At 48.3% G+C, this 22,309-nt stretch overlaps 1 protein-coding gene across 3 annotated transcripts in view; it reads right to left on the bottom strand.

The window, feature by feature from the left end:
- Window positions 1–12,155: 12,155 nt before the first annotated feature.
- The window catches only part of TSPAN32 (tetraspanin 32), a 29,604-nt gene continuing 19,450 nt past the window's right edge, over window positions 12,156–22,309 (bottom strand). The window contains exons 5-8 of one of the 3 annotated variants that reach the window (XM_053980553.1): window positions 18,771–18,872; window positions 17,184–17,276; window positions 15,004–15,087; window positions 12,156–12,884 (exon numbers count right to left, since the gene is read on the bottom strand). In XM_053980553.1, the coding sequence (XP_053836528.1) occupies window positions 12,789–12,884; window positions 15,004–15,087; window positions 17,184–17,276; window positions 18,771–18,872 (375 nt within the window). In that variant the 3' untranslated portion in view covers window positions 12,156–12,788. The remainder of the gene's footprint in view (window positions 12,885–15,003; window positions 15,088–17,183; window positions 17,277–18,770; window positions 18,873–22,309) is intronic. The other 2 variants (XM_053980555.1, XM_053980554.1) reach the window with 2 other exon arrangements.

Consider the following 22,309-nt stretch of genomic DNA (forward strand, 5'->3'; position numbering starts at 1 on the left):
GGTCACCCTTGCCCAAGCCTTGAAACAAGAACACCTGTGTTTAGCCACTGCCTCAGCAGAAAATACAATGTCCACATGCCTGGTAGGGATTCCAAGCAAGGGGCAAGAATTTCCAAAGTCTTTGATTCATTTGCAAACTGAGTTGAATGAAAACAATCCCCCGAATATCTGGGCAGAGTTCTACAAGCACAAGGATGTTGTAGAACGTGTTAAAATACCTGTTCAGAATCCCCTGCTCCTGTGGCGAAAGTTTGTTCTAAACTTGCCTGCTGCTGATGGGGAGCCCCAGGAATTAGAACTACTGGGCTCCACAAAAGCTGAACTTTGCGTTCAATTTAATTTTTCACCAGGTAACGAAATAAAACTATATGCACAGGTCAGACAATACAAGATGGAATTCAGAGCAAGCCAATGGTGCACAGCTGTTGCTGTTTTAGAGGTCCCTAGCACCACGGATTTCTATCCCCACAAGCTGGAAAAGGGAATGTTTTTCATCTGTGGGGATAGAGCATATCCAGGAATCCCTTCTCGTCTGGTTGGAGGTCCATGCACTCTGGGGCGCCTTTCCCTTGCTTCCCCCAACATGACTCAAATTCCAATCGGGCAAACGAAAAGTGAAACAAAATTTACTAAACGGAGTGCAAGTCAATTTGATGAACATTGTGATGCCGAAATTTACCATAGGGCAAAATCGAAAAGGGTTGCCGTCTCTGTGTTCCTACCATGGGTAGCAGCAGCCAAAGCATTGAGTGAATTAGGCAATTTGGAATGCTGGGTGACGAAGCAGGCAAGTTTAACATCAGCAGCCTTGAGTGACCTGCTTGCAGACGAGGAAATTACCAGGAAAGTCACCCTGCAAAACAGGGCAGCTATCGATTTCCTGCTGTTGGCACATGGGCATGGATGCAAAGAATTTGAGGGATTGTGTTGCTTTAACTTGTCATCAAAAGGCCAAAGTGTTCAATCGTCCATCCGGGAGATGAGAAACCTCATTGGCAGCGTGAAGCAGGAGAATGAGGACTGGTTCAAGGGCATGTTTAAGGGCTGGGATCTTTCTGGGTGGGTATTGTCCCTTCTAAAGGACATTTGTTATTTTGTAGTTGCAATCTTTTTAGTTTTGATATTATTTGGGATTTTCAAGCGAATCATTTTTAGCATTGCTTCCTCCAAGTTTGCAGCCTCCGCACCTGTTGTGGTTGCTGCTGACACCACGGGAGGAGAATGGTGGGAAGATGGAAAACAAAACAACACTGCAGTTTGATAGCCGCAGTTTCTCCTTCCCCCAAAGCTCCGTTCATTTTATGAAACAAAAAAGAGGGAGATGTTGCAGTGTGCAGCTACGCAAACGGAGCAAAAAGGCTTTGTGAATTTGAGATGGAAGTTTCTATTTCCTAAACCTAAAGCTGGAGTTTCTATTCTGTATTTTTACATGTATTCATCCTCCCCCCTGGAGTTATTTGTTGCATCCTGGAGTTTGGGTTTAGATTAGGGTTTTTAATTTATGTTAAAATAAGTCAAGTTCTGTAATCCCGCGTTTCCCCCGTGTTGTTCCCCCCCGCGGTTTCTGGCCCCATGCTGCCTGCTGCCAGGTCTTCCCCCTGTGCTGCTCCTGTAACCACCCTGCCGTCCCGCCCCAGGAAACCCCGTGCTGGCCACCCCAAGCCACACGATCCCGCTCAGCCCGAGGCTCGGTGCCCGCCCCTGCGGGGTTCTCTGGTTGGTCGCTGTTGCTGACATCACCGCCACGGCAGCCGCCCCTATTGGGCGGCAGGCCGTGGATCCTCTCACCCCGCCCCTCCATAAAACCCTATCCCGCTGGCACCCAGGCGCCATTTTCTCCCATGCGAGTGACAGGAGCGGTCGCGTCTTTCCATCGAACCGCGCCACGTGACCAATAAACCGTTCCTGCCAAGCACAGAGTAAATGGACAAATTCCTTACCTCTTTACCGGACCCCTAGCGCACGGTAACAGAGGCTGGACAGCCCACGCGTCTGAGACACGGAGCCGTGTCTGGGAACCCGCGGCAGCAAACCCCGGCAACACGTGGAAGCTACGCCACAGCCGGGCTCCCAAGAGCTGTGTGCAGCCGGGGAGAGCGAAAACCCACGCCGCAATTGGCACCCAATGTGGGGCCGAGGCCAGCGCTCAGCTGATTGCGTGGACGGAGGTTCACCGCGGAGCTCCAGGAACAGCACCGGGAGCCGCCGCTGCTGGCCAGGGGCCGCGCCGCCGCCAAGGGGGGAGCGCCGCCGCCAAGCCAGAGCGGGCAGCAGTCTGCGCCGGGTCACCGCTCCGTGCCGGACGGAAACCGAGAGCTGCGGCTCTCCAAAGTACATCAGTGAAGTCTCCGTCGCCCACGGGGGACCAGACAGTGTGCCCTGCATGGGACAGGAAGTGCAAACTTTCGCAGCCAAGAGGGCAGCAGAAAGGACACTTCTCGGGACTCCCTTACCCTGGTGGCAGCTTTCCTTTGCAGAGACTTCAGTCTGGTAAGTATTAGTCGTGGAAACGTGTCCAGCTAATACGGGGAGGGCTGGCCATGTTCCTGAGGTTGGGACGTGCGGCGTGCAGCACAAACGGCAGCCGCTGGAGTCGCCTGCGTTTTTTTGCTTTTTTTTTCTTTTTTACTGCCCCAGGGGTGAGGTGGTCTGGGTGGAAGAAGCATGGGGACCGTGCTATCTGCCCAACAAAAGGAATTTTATTCCCAAGTTAAGGAAATCCTTTCGGTGAAAGGCCCCTACCCAAAAAATTGAGTGAAGAAATTTGTCCAGTGGCTGTTCCTTGCTTTCCCCCGTCTGTCTACCGAGGACCCACGCAAAACAGAATTTTGGGAGCAAGTGGGAAAAAGGCTAGCAGAGGGGATCGGTAGGGATCCCTCCATAGAAGACTGCTTCTCTAAATTCCATTTGTTGATCTCAGATGTAGTAAAATCAGACCCCGCGCGAAACTCGGTTGGGGAAAGGAAAGAACCATCCAGAAAATCTGTTACTCCCTCTGAATCTGTTTCCCCATCCCCTTCTCCTACCCCTTCTTCCCCTAACCCGGGTGGGTGAGGCGGGGCACCCCGTCGATCTGAGATGCAGGGCAGCTCCACAAACGTGGACTGTGCTCCTGGCTCCCCCAAGACACCCCAGCGTCCCCGCCTTAGCGAGATCGGTCGATTCGCTGAGGCCACGACCCTAAACCCTCCTTCCAATCCCTTTTTCCCAGTTGAAAATCCCAGTTTCGGCGCTACCCCGCGCAGTTCTGTTTCTTTAAACCCCTTTCTTTGTCCCCCTGAGGAGGCCGATGCCTCGTGGTCGATCTCTTTGTCTTCCCAAGATGGAGGGCGGCCACATGGCAAGGCTTCCCCTTCCCACAATCCCTTTCTTCCCTTTGTTTCCTATGACCCCACCCCCTCCTGCTTCCCGGTGGGCGCGGGCACTGCCCACTCAAGGCATCGGGTTACCACCCCTCCCCCTGTCCCTCCTCCGGTAGGCGTAGGCGTTCCCTCATTGCATGTTCTACCTGCCGCATCAGCAGCCCCGCCCTCTCCCACCCGGGAGGGCTCAGTAGCCTCCTTCCCACCTTCCGAGGAGGAGGATTCTCCCCGCCCTGTCTGTCCTCTCCCTCGTGCTCCGCCCCCGCGTCCTCCCGCTCCTCGGAGACCTGGGGAGGGGGGAGGGGGGGGACGGGGAGGAGGGGGTGTGCAACGGAGCCCAGTCCATGAGGTTGAGCAGTCGATCCACACTCCAGTCCCCTACACAAGGGGAGGGGAAAACCCTGCGTGGACACCCCTCTCCTACGATTCAGTCAAAGAGGTCTGCAAGACATTGCAAAAATTTGGCAGAAAGAGTCCTTTTTTTAAAGGGATTCTAAAAGCCACTTTAACATCTAAAACTGTAGTGCCGGCTGACCTTAAGCTTCTATTCAACTGCCTGCTTCTCCCTTCTGAATACGACCTGTGGGAGAGGAGGTGGAAAAGGCTAGCGGCAGACCTGCTTCCCGAAATCCACGAGGGGCCTTATGGCCTGGATTTCGCGGAAGAGCAAATCACCCTAGACCATCTTGTGGGCGAGGGAGAATGGAGTGAGGGGCGACTGCAAGCTTGGGGAATTCCCACAGCAGTGTTGGACATGTCCAGGAGTGCAGCAGAGCGTGCGTTCCTGGGCATGCCCGCCAGGGATCCGGGGATACCCTACACGGCAGTCAAGCAAGCCGTGGGGGAGCCTATGTTAGATTTTGTAGATCGGGTCCGGGCAGCTGTGGAGAGACGCATAGAAGTACCGGAACGCCGGGAAGGAATGATCCTAGAAGTGGTGCACATGAATGCCAACGCCATGTGCAAAAGAGTCATCATGTCAATGCCGGCCTCACCACCGCCAACCCTCAGCCAGATCATCGAGGAATGCACACTGAAGGCGCACCTGATGGATGAGGAGAAGGCCCCAAAGAAAAAGGACAAGCAAGTTGCCTCGGCCGCTGCTCCTTCGAGGAACCCAGCACTGAAGCGACTTCCATCCACACGCCGGTGTTACCATTGCCATCAGGAGGGACACTTCCAGGCTCAATGCCCACTTCTAGGGACTGCGCTACCCAGAGTTGCGGGAGGGGGGAGGGGGGATGGGAACCCCGCGGTCCAAAAAAACTGACCCATGAACGCGCACTTGCCGCGCATTCAGACAAAAATGAGGCAAGTCACGGTGCTGCAAGAGGAGCCACAATGTACCATCTAGTACCATCAGTAAGCGGCTGCCTCTCAACTTGTGACAACCGGGAGCCTTATCAACTCCGACTCACTAACTCTGTTCATTTCCGTTCCCAGGACTGGCAGTTTTTCATAGCAGATGCAGAGCTTCTATCGCACATCTGCCGCTGTGAGACCAGGAAAAAGGAAGATCTCTTAAATTGCAAGTACCTCGTTGTTGGGGACACAAAGAGCACTCCACTGGAGATAGAAGTCCCTCCGGTAATCTCCACCCTCAATCCGAGGCTCTTCTATCTCGCAGCACGCTGTGTCCATCCCCACCTCTTCCTGCCTAAGGGCCAGGTAATTGCACAAGCAATTCCCATTCCTTGTGCTCTGTGCAATGACCTGGAGCTCTCTGTGTTTTATGCTGGGAAGTTGGGAGAGGAAAAACCCCTCATATGGTGCAAACTCAAATGCGAGGGGCGATCTGTACACCTACAGGGGATGTTGGACACAGGGGCAGACATGACAATCATCCCACCACACAAGTGGCCATCACACTGGGAGCTGCAAAGCGTGGCCACACCAGTCTTAGGACTAGGCGGGCCACAGCCGGCAAGACAATCCAAAAACATTGTCCAAATTCAGGGTCTGAATGGGCTGCTGGCCTCAGTGCGTCCGTTCGTGATCGACTGCAAATTTACATTATGGGGGAGGGATACCATGCCGCAGTGGGGAGCCAAATTGGAATTTCTGGTCCCCCAGCATTTTTTGGTGCGGCCACTGAAGAGCGCCCCACACAGAAAGTAACATGGCTCACAGATAAGTCCATCTGGGTGGAGCAGTGGCCGCTGAGTAAGCAAAAGCTGCAGGCGCTCACAAAATTAGTTAACAAAGAGTTAGAAAAAGGACACCTTGTAGAAACAAACAGCCCCTGGAACTCTCCTGTGTTTGTAATAAAAAAAACGGGGAGAGACAAGTGGCGACTCCTCCACGATTTGAGAAAAATTAATGAGGCAGTGCAAGATATGGGCTCCCTCCAACCGGGTATGCCATCTCCATCTATGCTACCCCAGAATTACAATTTGGCTGTAATTGACATTAAAGATTGTTTCTTCCAAATCCCACTCCATCCGGATGATACTCCCCGTTTCGCATTCTCTGTGCCTTCCATCAACAGAGAAGCCCCAATGAAGCGCTACCACTGGACGGTACTACCACAGGGTTTTAAATGTTCCCCTACTATATGCCAGTGGTATGTCGCTAGGGTTCTATCCCCAATGCATGCCAAGTGGACATCCTGTATTTTCTATCATTACATGGATGATGTGCTGATTTGTGCCCCTGACAGCGAGATCCTGCAAGTAGCACTGGAGGACACTGTTAGGGCCTTGTCGGTGGCTGGATTTGAGTTACAGAAAGAAAAGGTACAATTGCTGCCACCCTGGAAGTATCTGGGCTTGGAAATTAACAACCGGACGATCAGACCCCAACAGATACAGATAAATGATAACCCCAAGACGCTGAATGATCTCCAGCGCCTGTGCAGGTCATTAAATTGGATCAGGCCATGGCTAGGACTCACTACGGGGGAATTATCCCCCCTCTTTGATTTGTTAGCAGAAAGGGAGGGGGATGAGGGTTTAGGTTCCCCAAGAGTCCTGACCCAAGAGGCCAGAGCAGTGCTCGAGAAGGTCCAGAAAGCCATCATGAGCAGGCAGGCCCACCGTTGCCAACCAGGGCTGCCTTTCCGATTCGTCTTGGGTGAGTTGCCCCATTTGTATGGTGTGATATTTCAGTGGGACAAGGGTCAACAGGACCCCCTCTTAATAATAGAGTGGGTGTTCCTTGGCCACAGGCAGTCCAAGAGTATCACCAGGCCACAGGAGCTGATGGCGCAGCTCATAATATGGGCCAGGGCTCATCTGCAAGTACTAGCTGGCTGTGACTTTACATGTATCCATCTCCCCATCAAAACATCCATGGGGAGGATGACCAAAGAGGCTTTTGAACACCTGCTAAGGCAGAATGGGAACTTACAGTTCGCTCTAGACAGCTTCTCAGGCCAAATTAAGATCGGACATCCTGGCCATTATTTGTTCAATACTGAATTCAAATTGTTACCCAAAGAATTACAGAGCAAAAAACCCCTCCGAGCACTAACAGTATTCACGGATGGGTCAGGGAAGTCCCACAAGTCAGTGGTGACTTGGAGGGACCCAGAGACTCAAGTGTGGGAATCAGATATTAAGGTAGTAGAAGGTTCCCCACAGGTGGCTGAGTTGGATGCTGTAGTGAGAGCTTTTGAGAGGTTTGAACAACCGTTTAATTTGGTAACAGATTCGGCATACGTAGCTGGAGCAGTGTCTAGAGCTGAACATGCAGTTGTAAAAGAGGTGCCAAATCAGGTCATCTTTGGGTTGCTCTCAAAATTAGTACACCTGGTTTCTAACCGTGAGCATCCCTTTTATGTGGTACATGTGAGATCACACACGGATCTCCCAGGCTTTATTGCCAAGGGAAACCGCAGAGCAGACGCCTTGGCAGCCCCTGTACACCTAGGAGGCCAGCCGAGCATAGTCGAGCAGGCCAGGCTGAGCCACCAGCAGTTCCATCAGAATGCCCCGGGGCTGGTACGCCAGTTTAATCTGCGGCGTGACCAAGCCAGGGAAATTGTGGCCTCATGCCCCAACTGTCAGGAGGCAGCTTTACCAACACTGGGAGCAGGTGTGAATCCCAGAGGTCTCCGCAGTTGTGAGGTGTGGCAAATGGATGTCACCAAGGTCCCTGAGTTCGGTAAGCTCAAAAATGTCCATGTAACTGTGGACACCTTCTTGGGGGGAGTTTTTGCTTCAGCACACATAGGGGAAAGGGCCACAGATGTCAGGAAACATCTTGTCCAGGCCTTTGCCACCTTAGGGGTCCCAACCATAATTAAAACAGACAATGGTCCAGCCTATACTTCCAAGGTGTTCCGTAGCTTCCTGCAAGATTGGGGGGTTCAGCATAAGACCGGGATTCCCCACTCCCCCACCGGCCAGGCCATAATAGAGAGAACCCACCAGACTCTAAAGCAAGTCCTCAAAAACAGCGAAAGGATGTGCGAGTACTGTCACTGCACGAGAGGCTCTGCAAAGCATTGTTTACCATCAATTTCCTGAACTGTTCCTTTGACAGACCAGAACCGCCAGCCCTGAGACATTTCAAACAACATCAGGAGCTCCAGCCAGAGGAGCAGCCTCCAGTGTTAGTGAGGGATCCGGACTCTAAAGAAATCCAGGGTCCATTTCCACTTTTGACTTGGGGACGGGGATACGCCTGCGTGTCTACGCCTTCAGGAGTCAAGTGGATCCCCAGGAGGCATGTTAAACCTTACACAGCAGAGCAGTCAGTGAGTCGGAGTGATACGGTGCCAGTGGATGCAACCTGTGATCCCACCAACCTAGGGGTTGCATCCAATCGCAGACGCCACAAGGAAGGAAAAGATTCTACCTCTTCCTAACCAATGCTTCCCTTACAACTACCTCAGCCCAGTTATACCCCCAGTTCCTATGTTTGTAATAAAGTTGTCCCAGTTTCCCTATCCCTAAACACCCTGAGAAGAACCAGCCCCAGCACCATCTCCAGGCCCTCTCCACCTGCGTAGCAGTCACCTCAGTTGCAGCAACAGAAGAAGCTAGGAGAAGAGGCCACCGCTTGAGAGACTGAATCAACACCACTGCTTTCTTTTTATATTTTATTAAGCGGGGAGATGTTACATCCTGGAGTTTGAGTTTAGATTAGGGTTTTTAATTTATGTTAAAATAAGTCAAGTTCTTATTTCCCCCGTGTTGTTCCCCCCCGTGGTTTCTGGCCCCACGCTGCCTGCTGCCAGGTCTTCCCCCTGTGCCGCTCCTGTAACCACCCTGCCGTCCGGCCCCGGGAAACCCCGTGCTGGCCACCCCAAGCCACACGATCCCGCTCAGCCCGAGGCTCAGTGCCCGCCCCTGCGGGGTTCTCTGGTTGGTTGCTGTTGCTGGCGTCACCACCACGGCAGCCGCCCCTATTGGGCGGCAGGCCGTGGATCCTCTCGCCCCACCCCTCCATAAAACCCTATCCCGCCGGCAGTCAGACGCCATTTTCTCCCATGCGAGTGACGGGAGCAGTCGCGTCTTTCCATCGAACCGCGCCACGTGACCAATAAACCGTTCCTGCCAAGCATGGAGTAAATGGACAAATTCCTTACCTCTTTACCAGACCCCTAGCGCATAGTAACAGAGGCTGGCCAGCCCATGCGCCCGAGACACGGAGCCATGTCCGGGAACCTGCGGCAGCAAACCCTGGCAGCACGTGGAAGCTATGCCACAGCCGGGCTCCCAAGAGCTGCGTGCAGCCGGGGAGAGCGAAAACCCACGCCACAGTTATTCCCATTGGATTTTACCTATAATGTATTCACACTGGGCATTGTTCTATTGGCCTCACCTTATCTCGTATTTTCCCTATAAAACCTTTGTCTGGACCCCAGATCGGGGTCACTTGTACATGCGGCGATCGGGCAAATACAACCTACTTTGGACTGCACAACAAGTGTCCAATCTCTTGAGTCTCTTTATCCCGGTCTTGCTCGCGCTCTCTAAACAACTCTGTCCGTATCAGACGAACCCACAAAGGTGTTTGTTGCCTCTCTCTCTCTCCGGCGGTTCCCGGAAGCGCCTGGCCAGTGCTCCGGGAAACTGTAACCGGGCGAAAACAAGGAAGTCGGAGAGAGGAGAAAAGAAAAAAAAAGCAACACTCACACTCTTCTCAACACTGTGTAAATCTTGGCACCACTTATCAATAAGTTCCTGGGGTTTTTCTCTGGTCACACAAGAGCTGTAATTTGCCCCTAGCCAGCAGAAAATTAGGGACTAGTAAGTGCAAAAACATTCATTGTAGGACAGGGATTTTTTGTTGGCAGAGGTGTAAAAACACTGTTTAACACTCACCCACCCCACATGTTCCATCCAGCCATCCCTCAGTGCTGCCACTTCTACAACTGTGAACAAAATGTTAACACTGCACTTTCTGTAACAGGTTTCTAAAAATCAAGGAGCTGAAGGTATCTGCTTTTCTGCTTCTGAAAATCACAGTGGGATGCCATCACATCCCTGCTGCTACACACAAAACTCTGGAAGAAGAGTGTGTCCAACTGGGCATGGCTCTGTCACCTCCTTGCTGAAGGTGCTGCTCCTTGCAGGGGAGCTCCAGCAGCCAGTGAAATGGGAATAAAGCTCACAAGATGGCCAGTGGCTGGACACACTCTTCTCCCAGAGCTTGTGTTCTGTGTAGCAGCAGGGGCTCCTGCCACCCTGCAATGATATCCCTCTGTAATTTTCAGCAGCAGAAAAGCAGATACCTTCATCATATATATGGTAGTCCTGTTCACAGCTATGCCTTTACATTAAAAACTGACCTGGGAAGACAGAGCACCTAAAGCTTCAGCAGTCCTGGTGGTGATGCTTTTACAGAGATTTTTTTGTAGCCATTGAGGAGGCTTGAGCAGGTAACCCACACTGATGACACTGACTCCACCAATTTGTCCATGATGTTTTTTGCAGTGTGCAAGACCTGACTACATAATCCTTAAAAAAGTGAAACCATAGATATTTCTTCTATAGAAATACTCCGGTTGTTACAGCTTAAACATGTCCTTAAGCATTTTCCCTGCCTCTGCTTGCATTACTCCCTGAGAGGCACCAGCCTGCTGGCCCACCAGCTGGCTGAGGGTGGGTGGGTTGGGGTTGATGAGCTGCTCTTTTTCCTCCAAAGGGCCAAGGCCATCCTCTCCCTCCAGCACACTGCTGGGACAGACAAGCACAAGCTGCCTGGAGAGTATCTCTTCCCAGCACTGAAAGAATTACTGAGTTCCCCCATGACGTAAACCCCCAAGAAATGCTGGCAACTTCATGCATGGCACAAAAAAGAGGAGGAATTATGGCCTTTTGCAAGAAATTTATCTTTATTGAAGCAAACATGAGTCACATGAGCTGCCAGCTGGCCTGAGCAATAACAATAGCAGTGGCCTGAGAGTAGCAGCTGGAGCTCACAAGGGAGATTGTCTCTTTCCAGAGATCAATATATGTGATGATACATATACATGTATAAGTGAATACTTCCCCACTAGAAAGTGCATAAGCTGGGAAGTGCATATCATACCCAATTCCCTGCCAGACTGAGGTGTGGTGACTGCCAGGAGGTAGCTTGAATATACACTGGGGCAGTTTGAACTTCATCCTGCTTCTAGTGAAGTCAACAGTGAAGCTCTGCTGGTTCCAAGGGCATGGAATGAGAAGTGACAGCCCTCCACAACACAACTCTTTCCAATGCAAGGTATTTGCAGCCCAGAATAAAATGCCAGCCAGATGCTGTGGGCTGTACTGCTGTTCTTGTACATGAAGCAGCCCCTGCCAGAGGGCCAGGACTCGTCCTGGACATCAGCACAGGGTTGTCCATGTGTATCTCAGTAAACAATTGCTACTTACAATATTTCATGCCTAAAAGCCACTATGTATGAGAGAAGTGAAAGCTGTTGCTGGCTCAACAGATATTTTACACAGCCATATAATTTACAGCAGGTGCTACATATATTGCAATGATGGGTTTCAGCTCAGAAGCTGCTCTGTCTCCTCAATATGAGGGCACAGCATGCCAGGGAACTGTTGTTTCAGCTAGACTGACAGCCTTTTACAAATTGTTTATTATTCATAAAGTGATTTAAAAAGGATGTGGAGTTGGACATTGTATTGTTTGACCTGGCTGGAGATCAGTCCTGTTCTCTTATAGATTTAAGCTTCTGTTTGTGTGTGTAATATCAAAGTCCTTTCACCACAAGAGCACAGTAGGTTAGCAAAGCCTGATAAACATAGAGCTGGGGCCAGAAGTTACAGAATCACGCAATCAGCCAGGCTGGAAAAGACCTTGGAGATCACCAAGTTCAACCTATGACCTAACACCATTTTATCAACTAAACCATGCCACTGAGTGACATGTCCAGTCTTTTTTTAAACACCTCCAGGGACAGTGACTCTACCACCTCCCTGGGCAGCCCATTCCAATGCCCAATCTCTTCTTCTGTGAAGAATTTTTCTCTAATGTTAAGCTAAACTTCCCCTGGCACAGCTTAAGACTGTGTCCTCTCATCCTGTCACTAGCTGCCTGGGAGAAGAGACCAACCACCACCTGGCTACACCCTCCTTTCAGGCAGTTGTAGAGAGTAATAAGGTCACCCCGAGACTCCTTTTTTCCAGGCTAAATAACCCCAGCTCCCTCAGCTGCTCTTCACAGGGTTTGTGTTCTAGACCCCTCACCAGCCTTCTGGCCCTTCTCTGTGTTTGAGCATCCCAACATCCTTCCTAAATAAAGGAGCCCAGAATTAGACAGAGGTGTGGCTTAACAAGCCCCTGTGAAATCAGTGTGGCATCAAGATTTAGGAGGCTGACTAAGTTGTATTACATTAGCAAGGAGGAATAACAGAAATATGTCCTTCTGTTGGTCAGTTGTTTCAAAGCTCATTCACTACTTTCTGACATTTTGTCCTGATCTCTACCAAAAGTTCTATAAATTTGGCAGCATTTGAAAATGGGAAAACTAGCTGACAGTCATTGGATGCCTGTGTACCCCAGCATGATCAGAAACATGCCCAAAGTTAATCATTGCACGTGTCCAGGCTGGGAGAGCACATTTCCCATCAGTGGTGACACACTTCCTGTCATTTATTTACTGATAGTGCAACATTGATCCTGGGCTGCTATCCAAAGCCATCTTCCTAAAAACATTGCATCTTTGGGGGTCACAGGAATCTGCTCAGATGACAGCACGAGAGAAGTTTGGTGTAATGCTGTGATTTTTGCTGGGTTTTTCTCTCCATTTGGTTGTAAAGAACTCTTTGTGTCCTTCTTGTGGAGCCACAGCCCGTACGTCTCCCATTGAGGGAATCTGCATCTCTGAGCTCAGTAGTAGTGCAGGAAAGGGAAATGTGTGACACACATCCCACCACCTGACCCCACGAAATACCTTCCCATGGCATTTTGTGGGTAACTTCAGAATCTTCCTGTGCCAAGAGCTGGCTCTGCCTGTTAGGGATGCCCAGGCATCAGGTTTCTACTTCTCTCTCAGGATGTATTTGCCTTTCCGATACAGGTTGCTGCTGAAGTGGATGGAGAACCAGAGGAATGAAGTTAGGAACATCCCATAAACCTAAAAGGAAATAAATGAGATAGGCATTCAATTATGTGTGTAACTGATTATGATGCTCCATCTGTGCAAATAAGCAATCATAAATATTGCCTGTTGTCACATTTTTCTGAGGAGACCTGGTTTTCAGTGAAGTGCTGAACAACATTTCTGACATGGAAGTTTAAAAAAAAAGCAACACATGGTTAAAACATCTGATTGGAATTAGTATAGCACAGCTCAAACCTGGCCCTAAAAATACCAAGAAATAATATGAAACCAGGAAATTCAGATTTAATTCCTGCCACAGAACATTCCTCTATGCAAACAAACATACCTCCCTCATAATTTTCCCTTTGAAAAGATACCATAGGAAGAAAAGACCACAACCCATGTCTTATTTGAAGAAAAAAACCCAACAAAACAAACAGAAAAACACCTAAACCAACCCCAAACAGTTATGAATGCAGAGGACAGTGTACTTCCTCTCTATTGTAATATTCTGCCTGGCATATCACACATCAGGATTAACACAAGTAACAAATCCAAGGTAAGGCTGCTGTGGGAAGGATAATGAGGGCTGTAACAATGTGCTCTTTCTTCAAGTATGCCCTAATGTGCTAATGCCTTTGCTTGCAGCTTGATCTGGGGGTGTGTGTACATTGTTGACTGAGGGACAGTGACATCAGAGCAGCTATAGCCCTCTTTATGTGCTTCCTTTGCATCCTGCCATCACAATAGTGAACTGTGCTGAGAGATTTCCTCTAGCACAGGCTTCAAAGACAGCTGCCTTATCTGGCTATAGCATCAAGCTGTGAAAAAAGTATATCTATTATAAAAATGCTCCCGCTTTTATCTGAATATAGCTGCAGTGAAATTCTCCCTATACTTGAGAAAAATTGGAAAGTGACACCAAATATTCACACATGACTTTACATTTACACCTCCATAGCAATGCCTAATGGTTTTCCTAATTTACTGCTAGCAGTATAATATACAAATAATTTGTTCCTCTGGGTTTTATTTAGATTGGGAAGAATCTTTTAATCCATAATTGTGCCAAGGTGGACACAAGGCATAAAACAATCTCCAAATACACTTTCAATCAAGAAAGGTCATCCTAGCTGGGGAGCAGCATGGAGATATCACAGCAGATCAAACCTGCCTTTATGGTGGAGAAAGGAGTCTCCTGGCACATGCTGTTCTCTGGTGTGCATCACCACACGTTCAAAGTCCTTGTGTACAGGTAGTTACAGTGATACACCTCTGCCAAGCAGTGGGTGGGCAAACAAGAAGGCTGGTTTTAATTAGGGGCTCTCTCCATCTCCAAAGAGACCACCCCCATGCAGCCCCAGAGCTCCCTCACCACTGAAAGACATGCTTCTCTTGCAGCATTTAACCTTCTCTTTTGTTCTCCCCAAAATTAACTGCAGAGCCTTTCTACATGAGCCATCATCTGAATATTATTTCACCCCTCCTCTGCATGTTACTCCTTCAAAGACAGAACCTGGGAACCCAGATGACACCCTCTTTCCCTCTCCTTTGCAAGCCTGCTCCTTACAAGCCTGTGATTTACCCACACGTTGCCTGAGATGACCCTCATCAGATTCATAGTGGTCATTAATAGGATGAGACCTTCCCCTTCTGCACACCTCTCCAGCTCCACTGCTGGTGCTCAGCAGCTTTCCAAGACCTTCCAGCTCTTCCTGCACAAGCAGCTTCCCAGGCTGATCTAGGAGGTAGCAAGTTTCCTAAAATATGAAGGCTTTACTGCATCTCCTTTTCTACCATTGCTGCTGGCTTCCTACATAATCCACAAGCCCCCAGCGAGGTGACATGGTCTCTCACTCACAGGAGGAGTCACACAGGCAGGCCTGAGTGCTGCTCACTCCCAGATGCCATGCCTTGTTAGGGCACAAAAACTGTGCAGCAAGCATCTTCCTGCAGGAAAACCCCTCACCTATCAACCTAGCCAGATTCTTGACCCTTTCCCAATTTCCATGGAGTCCATCACTGTTTGTTTCTCTGCTGCCAGCATGCAAAATCACACAAAATTCTAGCTTCTGGGGGCTAATTTAGAATACTTTTTCCTCACTGGATCATGCCTTTCAGGGCCAAAATGTGAAAGGACAGACACTGTTACCGTGAAGCCAATGGTGATGCCCAGGAGCAAGAAGACAAAGTCCATGTGCTTCTTCAGAAAGTCCTGGATCTCTTGCAGGCAGTCCTGGGAAGAGAGAAACAAATACCCCTTGCAGCACAGCAGCAGCTTGGTGGAGGGCTTTATCCCCACAACAGCACTTCCACAGCCTCAGTGAGAACAGGAGGCAAGACAGGCGTGCAGCATTGCACAGCTGGGCAGTTCTCCCTTTTTCTGCTGCTGCTGCAACTTGCGGAGACAAACATCTGTGGTATCTTTTCTGTTACTACAACACACCTACAATTTTATTGGTATGATGCATTTTGGACTGTGGGAGATGTGTGCTTACATGTGGGCAAGCAAAAGCTTTTTTCTTTTCACTGAAAAATGGAAAGAAGGAAATGGAAAGATAAAAAGCAGAGCACACCACCAATGCCAAATGCATTCCCCAAGGTTACTAATGAACAGCTTGGTTTTGCGAGGTGCTGCAAGCATTAATATACATTAGCCTTAAGCATACCAATGGCCTCACAGAAATCCCCGAGGTGTTAGCCAAGATAGACATTTCAGAAATGCAAGAGCATGCCCTTGATGAAGGGATTTGCAGAACGAGGAAAAAGCGTTCAAAGCCAGGAGCGAATGTAGTGTGGCCACCAAACTCTGTGGTTTCCTGTGTTACACAAAGGACATCCTCCCACTCACTTCCCCGGCTCCCAAGCAAGGAAAACAGACCACTAAGTGGGAGGAATGAGTCGCCCATACGGTGCCCAGCTTTATTCTGCTCTCCCTTCCTGCTCTTTGAGCCGAGTTCCACCCTGCCCTGGGATGTGACATTCCTGGAGGCTGTGCTTTGAAATGCTGCCCCTGCATGCTGACGTGCACCTGTGCATCACATGTGCTGTTAGCACTTGACATCTTCACCTGACAACGTGTTTATATCGCTGCAGCGGCGTGGCTTTGTTTTTCCTAGAAATACCATATATTGATGCTGGTGGTTTTATCTTCTCTGGTGGAAGAAACATAATCGTATAATAGATAATGCTCAGAGAGTAGGAAGTTGTAGCTTCAGTGCACAACAGTCTAACACTGGTGGTTTCCCTAGCAGCCTCACTGAGATACTTGAAAGAGCTAGAATTAAGAGTACTTGAGGAAGCTACTGCAGGGCATCATCACCTTGCTTCATAAGCTTCTCATTTTAATACCTATTTAATGCTCTGGAGAAAAAGGAATTACATCAAATTCTACATTTGCTGTTAACTGGAACACATTTTAAGTGTCAGAAATTAGTGTCATGTAGAAAAGTCAAACAGTTTTTTTTGTGCTCTGATACATGCCTGTGATATCTCACATTCTCTGCAAACACAGGAGATGAGCAGGAAGTTGGAGGGAAGTGACAGGCTGCAAACACAAGCATTTGGAAAGCTTTCTAGAGCAGTGAAGGAAATTGCATCTGTGGGTCTAAGACCTGCTGATCTGCCAGGGCTCTTCCTCCTAATTGACAGAATCATAGAATGATTTGGGTTGGAAGGGACCTCAAACATCCCATCCAGTTCCAATCCCCAGCCATGGGCAGGGACACCTTTCCCTAGACCAGGTTGCTCAGAGCTCCATTCCATCTGGCCTTAAACACTGCCAGGGATGGGAAATTGCTAAATTCTCAGGGCAACTTGTGCCAGTACCTCACCACCCTCACAGTAAATAATTTTTTCCTAGTATTTATTCTAAAACTACTGTCAGTTTCAAGACATTCCCCCTTGTCCTGTCATTATATCCTTCTGCAAAAAGTCCCTCTCCATCTTTCTTGCATCTTTCTTCTTTTCTAGAAGGCACAATTTGGTCACCTCCATGCAGTCTCTTTTCCAGGATGAACAGAAGCAATCCTTTCAGCCATTCCTTGTAGGAAAGATGCACTATCTCTCTGATCCTACTGGTGGCCTCCTCTGGACTTGCTCCAGCAGGTCAGTGTCCTTCCTGTGCTGCACCCCAGAGCTGAACACACTACTCCCATACCATGCCCAGTGTTATTGAAACAACAAAACCCCAACAAAACAAATCTCAACCTGTTTCAACCCTAAACCATCAAAAAGCACAATTCTCATTAACACTTTAGCACCAGTGTGGTTTTGATAGCTAGAAAGTAGAGGCACAACCCCACTATGGTGTGGGAGAATCCTTTCCCTTACCTGTCCTTCATCATGCACTTGGTCGGGTGGGCACGTCTTGTTCTCAACATTGGTTGTGTCCCCAAAAGGAGAGTGCTTCCCACAGCAAAGGAACTGCAAGAGAGGGAGAAGTTTGCCAGCTGCCCTCCCCTTGCTACCAGCTGCTGCAGCAGGAGGTGCTGGCAATGGGCCCCTGCTGTCCCAGGCAGGGCTATCCAACCAGGGTGGCAAGGAGCAAAGCACATAGGAATCAACAACTGCAGCAATGCAGGCTAAATTCAGGGGAGGTAGATGGATCTGGCCTCAAACTTGCTCATGCTCCCCCAGGACTGCTGCCTGGGAGTGGGGCTGAGCCCTTCCTCTGTGGTCATATTAATGCTCACAGTGGCTGCTCCAGAAAGTCCAGGGATCCACAGACTCATATTTCCAGTGTTTGTTATGGGCCGAGGGAATACCCAGAAACACGTACCGGGGAGCTGGTTTCCTATAGCTGTGGTGCACTGGACAGTTTGGTGCTCTGGCAGAAGGAAAAATAAAAACAGGAGTAGAAAGATTGCTTCTCCATCAATTCAAGTGGCAACTAAAATAAGCAATTGGTGAAGCCAGGCATTGTGCCTGGTTCTCTTTGTCAAATGGGACCCTGGGAGTGCTGCTCCACAACCCTGAGAGCAAGCACTTCCATGCCTGGGCATGGCTCTGAGGGCCACCACCACCACTGCAAAAAGGAACATTTGACTTCTTCTGTGTTTTCAGAAGCACAGATAGAAACAGCTTTGAAAAGTACTTGTTATGATGATTTAAGTACTTGTTATGATGATTAACACAGAAGGATACAAGGAGCTGTGTGGGAGGTGTCTGGAAACAGCTGAGCAGAGCTGACCTCTCCATCCAGCCTTGTGTGTGCCATGAACTCACTCCCCAAACAAGCCCTGCTGTGCGAGGGAATGGCATCTCCTTTACTCAGCAGGGACTCAGGAGTTTCTCACTGTGGGGGACATCCTCACTCATCTCCTGTGGCTTTGGGGGCAAGTGTCCTCCCTGTGCTCTGCGTAACCACCCTTGCCTACCTGCTGAGCTACACAGGCCAACAGCATCCTGGGTAGCAGTTTTTGGGAGCCTGACAGCAGTCTCCAGCTCTGTAAGAGGCCATGTAGCCTCCAGTACTCCTCAGATACAAACTTGAGAATAAATAGGAATAACCATGTGCAAATACTACTGCTGGACTATGTGGAATTTCTGCCCCCTCCTCTTTACTGGACCAGCTGCATATCGACACTCTTACAACTCAGATAGGGAGCAAGTCACAGGGGCTGCTGAGACAGAAAATACTATGGCAGCTGCAGGGCAGAAGCTTTGCAGATCTTGCACCAAAGTGATGCTCAGAGAGGTGACCCTTTCTTCCTGTTGATAATCTGGTTGGTCAGATCTGAGAAAGGAAGAGTAAGAAGGGAGAAGCAGACTCCATAGCAGGCTGGAGGACTCAGTTCTTGAGGGAAAATGGCATTGCAGCATTCAAAAGACAGAGCACATGTGTCAGCCCCAGTCTGCCAAAACCCTCAGAAGATACCCCAGGGCAAGGTTTTCTCCTGCAGCTAAAAGACAACTCACTGCTTCATGGATGGCTGTCAGCTCATGCCTCCTGAAGCTAGAGGTGTTCCTCCTCACCTCCTCATACACAAAATCATACACATCCATCATGCTGTCTTCCACCTGCAAAGAAAGCAGAGGTCTGTACATACAAAACACTGATCACAGTCATCTCTGGGGGGAATTGTGCTCTTGATTTCCACAGAAGCTCTCCCCGGTATAGCAATACAAGAAGTACAGCTACTAAAATGACTCCCAGGCAGCAGCAGGAGCTGGTGTGTGACCCACCAGGCACTAAGAAGCTGGGGTCTCACCAGCTGATGGCTGGAGCTTTTGGCCAGTTTTAGATTTCATGTCAGAGAAGAACTTGGGTGCCTGCAACCACTGTGCCTCTGAGTCTCTCTGCCAGCCAGGGCTGATGCCATCTCCCCATCCTGAAGGTGGTACTGTGAGGAGAGGCACACATGACCAGGAGATGCTAAAATACAAAAAGTGAGAGGACCTCAGAGTGTTGGTTTTATCTAAGTGGCAGAGCCATTTGTCTGAACAGAGTAAAAAAAAAATAACAGGAGTGATTCAGTGGTGAGTCAGAACCTAAATATTTACTAAATGTGTGAGAACTCGAAGCTTGACAGATCCCAGCCAACTCCCACTCGGGTGTCAGAGGAAAAAAAAAATATGACAGTTGCCTTCAGTGCCTGGAGTCAAAACCTTATTTCTTCCTTTCATTTTCCCTTGCTTCCTCAGCAGCACCGGTCCGAGTGGGCCTGCAGTCAGTGCTTGTCTTTCAGGAGGGACAATCAATGGGAGAGACAGGCAGAGCGGGTGGCCACGCAGGGAAGTTTCTGGGAACAGAGCCATCTCTCAGTGAGGCTCTGCAGCTCAGTCTAAGGGTTCACACTTGGAAATTCCTCTAAGGCATAAAACTCCAGCACTCTCTGGTCAGGGGTGAAACCAGGATCGTTCAAGGTGGTTACATCTATTACTGCAACATTGCTCTGTCCTGCCCAGCTGTCCAAAACACAAGAAACAAACAGAGGGTGATAACCAGGGAGGGAGACGGGGGTTTGAGAAGATTATTTGTATCCAGATTGGCTCTGTGCCTCCAGGAATAGAGTTTGAAGGCACATATAAAATTATTTTCCATGGCTATCGATGTGGCATAAGAGTGACCAGTGACAGACAGAGCTCAGATATTACGGGCCAAGAAAAAAATACTCCATAGAAAATGTGTGACACTGAGCTGTCCCACAGAGGTGAGGAAGGAGGATGCTCCTTTTGTCACCCTCGTGTATCAGAGTGCATAAAGTGAGATGGGTTCAACAGTAAGACCAGATTCCTAGATGACTTCTGCACCAACTTTCCCCACAGCAAACCTTATAACCCAATAAAAAGGAAAATATCCAAGCTTTTCTAACTTCTTGTGGGCCATGAAATAGCTTTCCAGAAGCAGCAATTAAATAAATGGATTCAATAAAAGGAACATCCATTTCTACTGAAGGAACGTCCATTTCTACTGAAGAATTTGATTAAGAAAAATGAAAAAAGAATAATCTTTTGAGCTCCTCTTGTGGAGAAAGGAACAGCAGAGCAGCAGGTTTCTTAACATAAGAGATTATTACCTTTTGACTATCCTGATCCCAGTCTAAGATGTTGGAATAAAAACTATTTTGTGCTGTGACAACATACATATGTGTTTTGGTAAGGGAAACAGTGCTGCATGTAAAATATTTGTCTTTTCATATTTACCATGAGGGTCAGGATGCTGAGCTTTCATCAAAAATTGGATGACTTAGGAAAAAAAAAGGGTTCAAGCAAGTGGCTATGTTCAAGCAAGGGTTCAAGGGGTGAAAGCAATCCAGAAGTTTAACTACTTTCTAAAGGTCTCTTGAAATCTGGGCAAGGTAGCTGTTTGAATGATAAGAGTGGATAGGAAAGAACTGAAGGAACAAGATTCCCATAAAAAAATAGTAGCTGAAAATTATTTCTGCTGTTGAAAACAATAATTGAAGAAACCACAAGCAATCATTTCACAGCCAGCTCAGCTACAGTGATGGAAATGATGATGGTAATCTCCAGGTACATAATGACTATTAAAGACTTCACCTGCACTATTTCTGAGCTTGCTTGTGAGCTGACTTCTCAGTTACCTACTGATTTTTTTCTTCTCATTTTGTCAAGCAGCCTCCAAGAGCTGAAAACATAAGTCATTAAATGGAAAATGTTTAATAGCAATAATTTCCTTTTAGAATGTGTGTCTGGGCAAGCCTAAGAGTACCATTTGCTGATTAGTCATTCTCAGCATTTCTATCTAGCAATTATATCTAGCATTTATATCCAGACATTATCTGAATAGGCTATTCAGATCCTAGTAAGGGAATATCAAATTCTAAATCCATTTTTTAAAGAGTGAATTGCTTGTAGTTCCACCACATCCTCTTTCTGATTTTTCCTAGGATCATTTGATTTTGGAGGGAAAAACTGCTGTTTTCATACAACATAATGGTCTGTTTTCAAAGACTACTGCAGACAGCTTTCACATTTAAATACTTCAGAGGTAGGTAGATAGTAGAAAATCTCAGTATTTATCACTGGCTGTTTCCTTCTGTGCAGAAGACTGTGCCACAGAGCATACAAGAGGTCTGGTTTAATAAGAGAAGACATAGGAGAGCAAAACACCACTGAGCTGCCTGAGATGGGGTTATGTTTATACTCAGAGCTGCAGCCAAGCTCTCAAGCATGGGTCATGCACGGCAGCATCTATCCAGCCTAAAATATTGTGCTTGCTCATGCATGCCTGATGATGTAAAAATTAAAGCCTGAAAGCATGAGACAATCACCAGATGGTTTCATGACTTATTTGCAACATAGCTACATCCAGCAGAAGTTCTTGCTCATATTTTCCATTGATCCAGCTCCAAACACAGTGAAGAGCTAGACTGCAGCACTGCTTTGTACTCAATAGCCATCCTCAACAGATTCCCATCACACACTCCCCTGATGGGCAACTTTAAGTCCATTGCCTCAAGACAATTTTCTTTTCCTCTATTGTTGGGGGGAAAAAATATTAAAAATACTCAGGGTGCTTTCTCTCCCATTTAAGCAACAGGATGACTGTTGAGTTTGAGTGCTTACACTGATGCTGTTAATAATGTGCTTTAAGATAAAGAGCTCTTTAAGATAAAGAGCTCTTTAAGATAAAGAGCCCCATCACTTAAAGAGTAATTAGCACACAATGGGCTGATACAGCTGGAGAAGAGAAAGTCCATCTGTTTTTTGAAAGGTCTTTCACTCCTCCCACACATAAACATCATAACAGACACGTGGCTTTTCCTGTTCCTAGTGATATGCTGTGATCCACTGCTGGAAGAGTTCTGCTGGACAAAGCTCTCCCTTGGAGGGAGACTAAGCCTGCAGTGCTCATCAGTAAGAAACACCATGAGCTGAAGCTAAAGTATCAGCTGGGCTTTGGTTAAGAAAAATCTCCAGCTTGAGTGATATGAAGGTCACACCTGAGAGTAACTCTTTCCCTGGAAGAAGCTGGGTGAAATGTTCCAGCT

This window comes from Vidua macroura, chromosome 6 (genome assembly GCF_024509145.1).
Source record: "Vidua macroura isolate BioBank_ID:100142 chromosome 6, ASM2450914v1, whole genome shotgun sequence".
Lineage (NCBI taxonomy): Eukaryota > Metazoa > Chordata > Aves > Passeriformes > Viduidae > Vidua > Vidua macroura.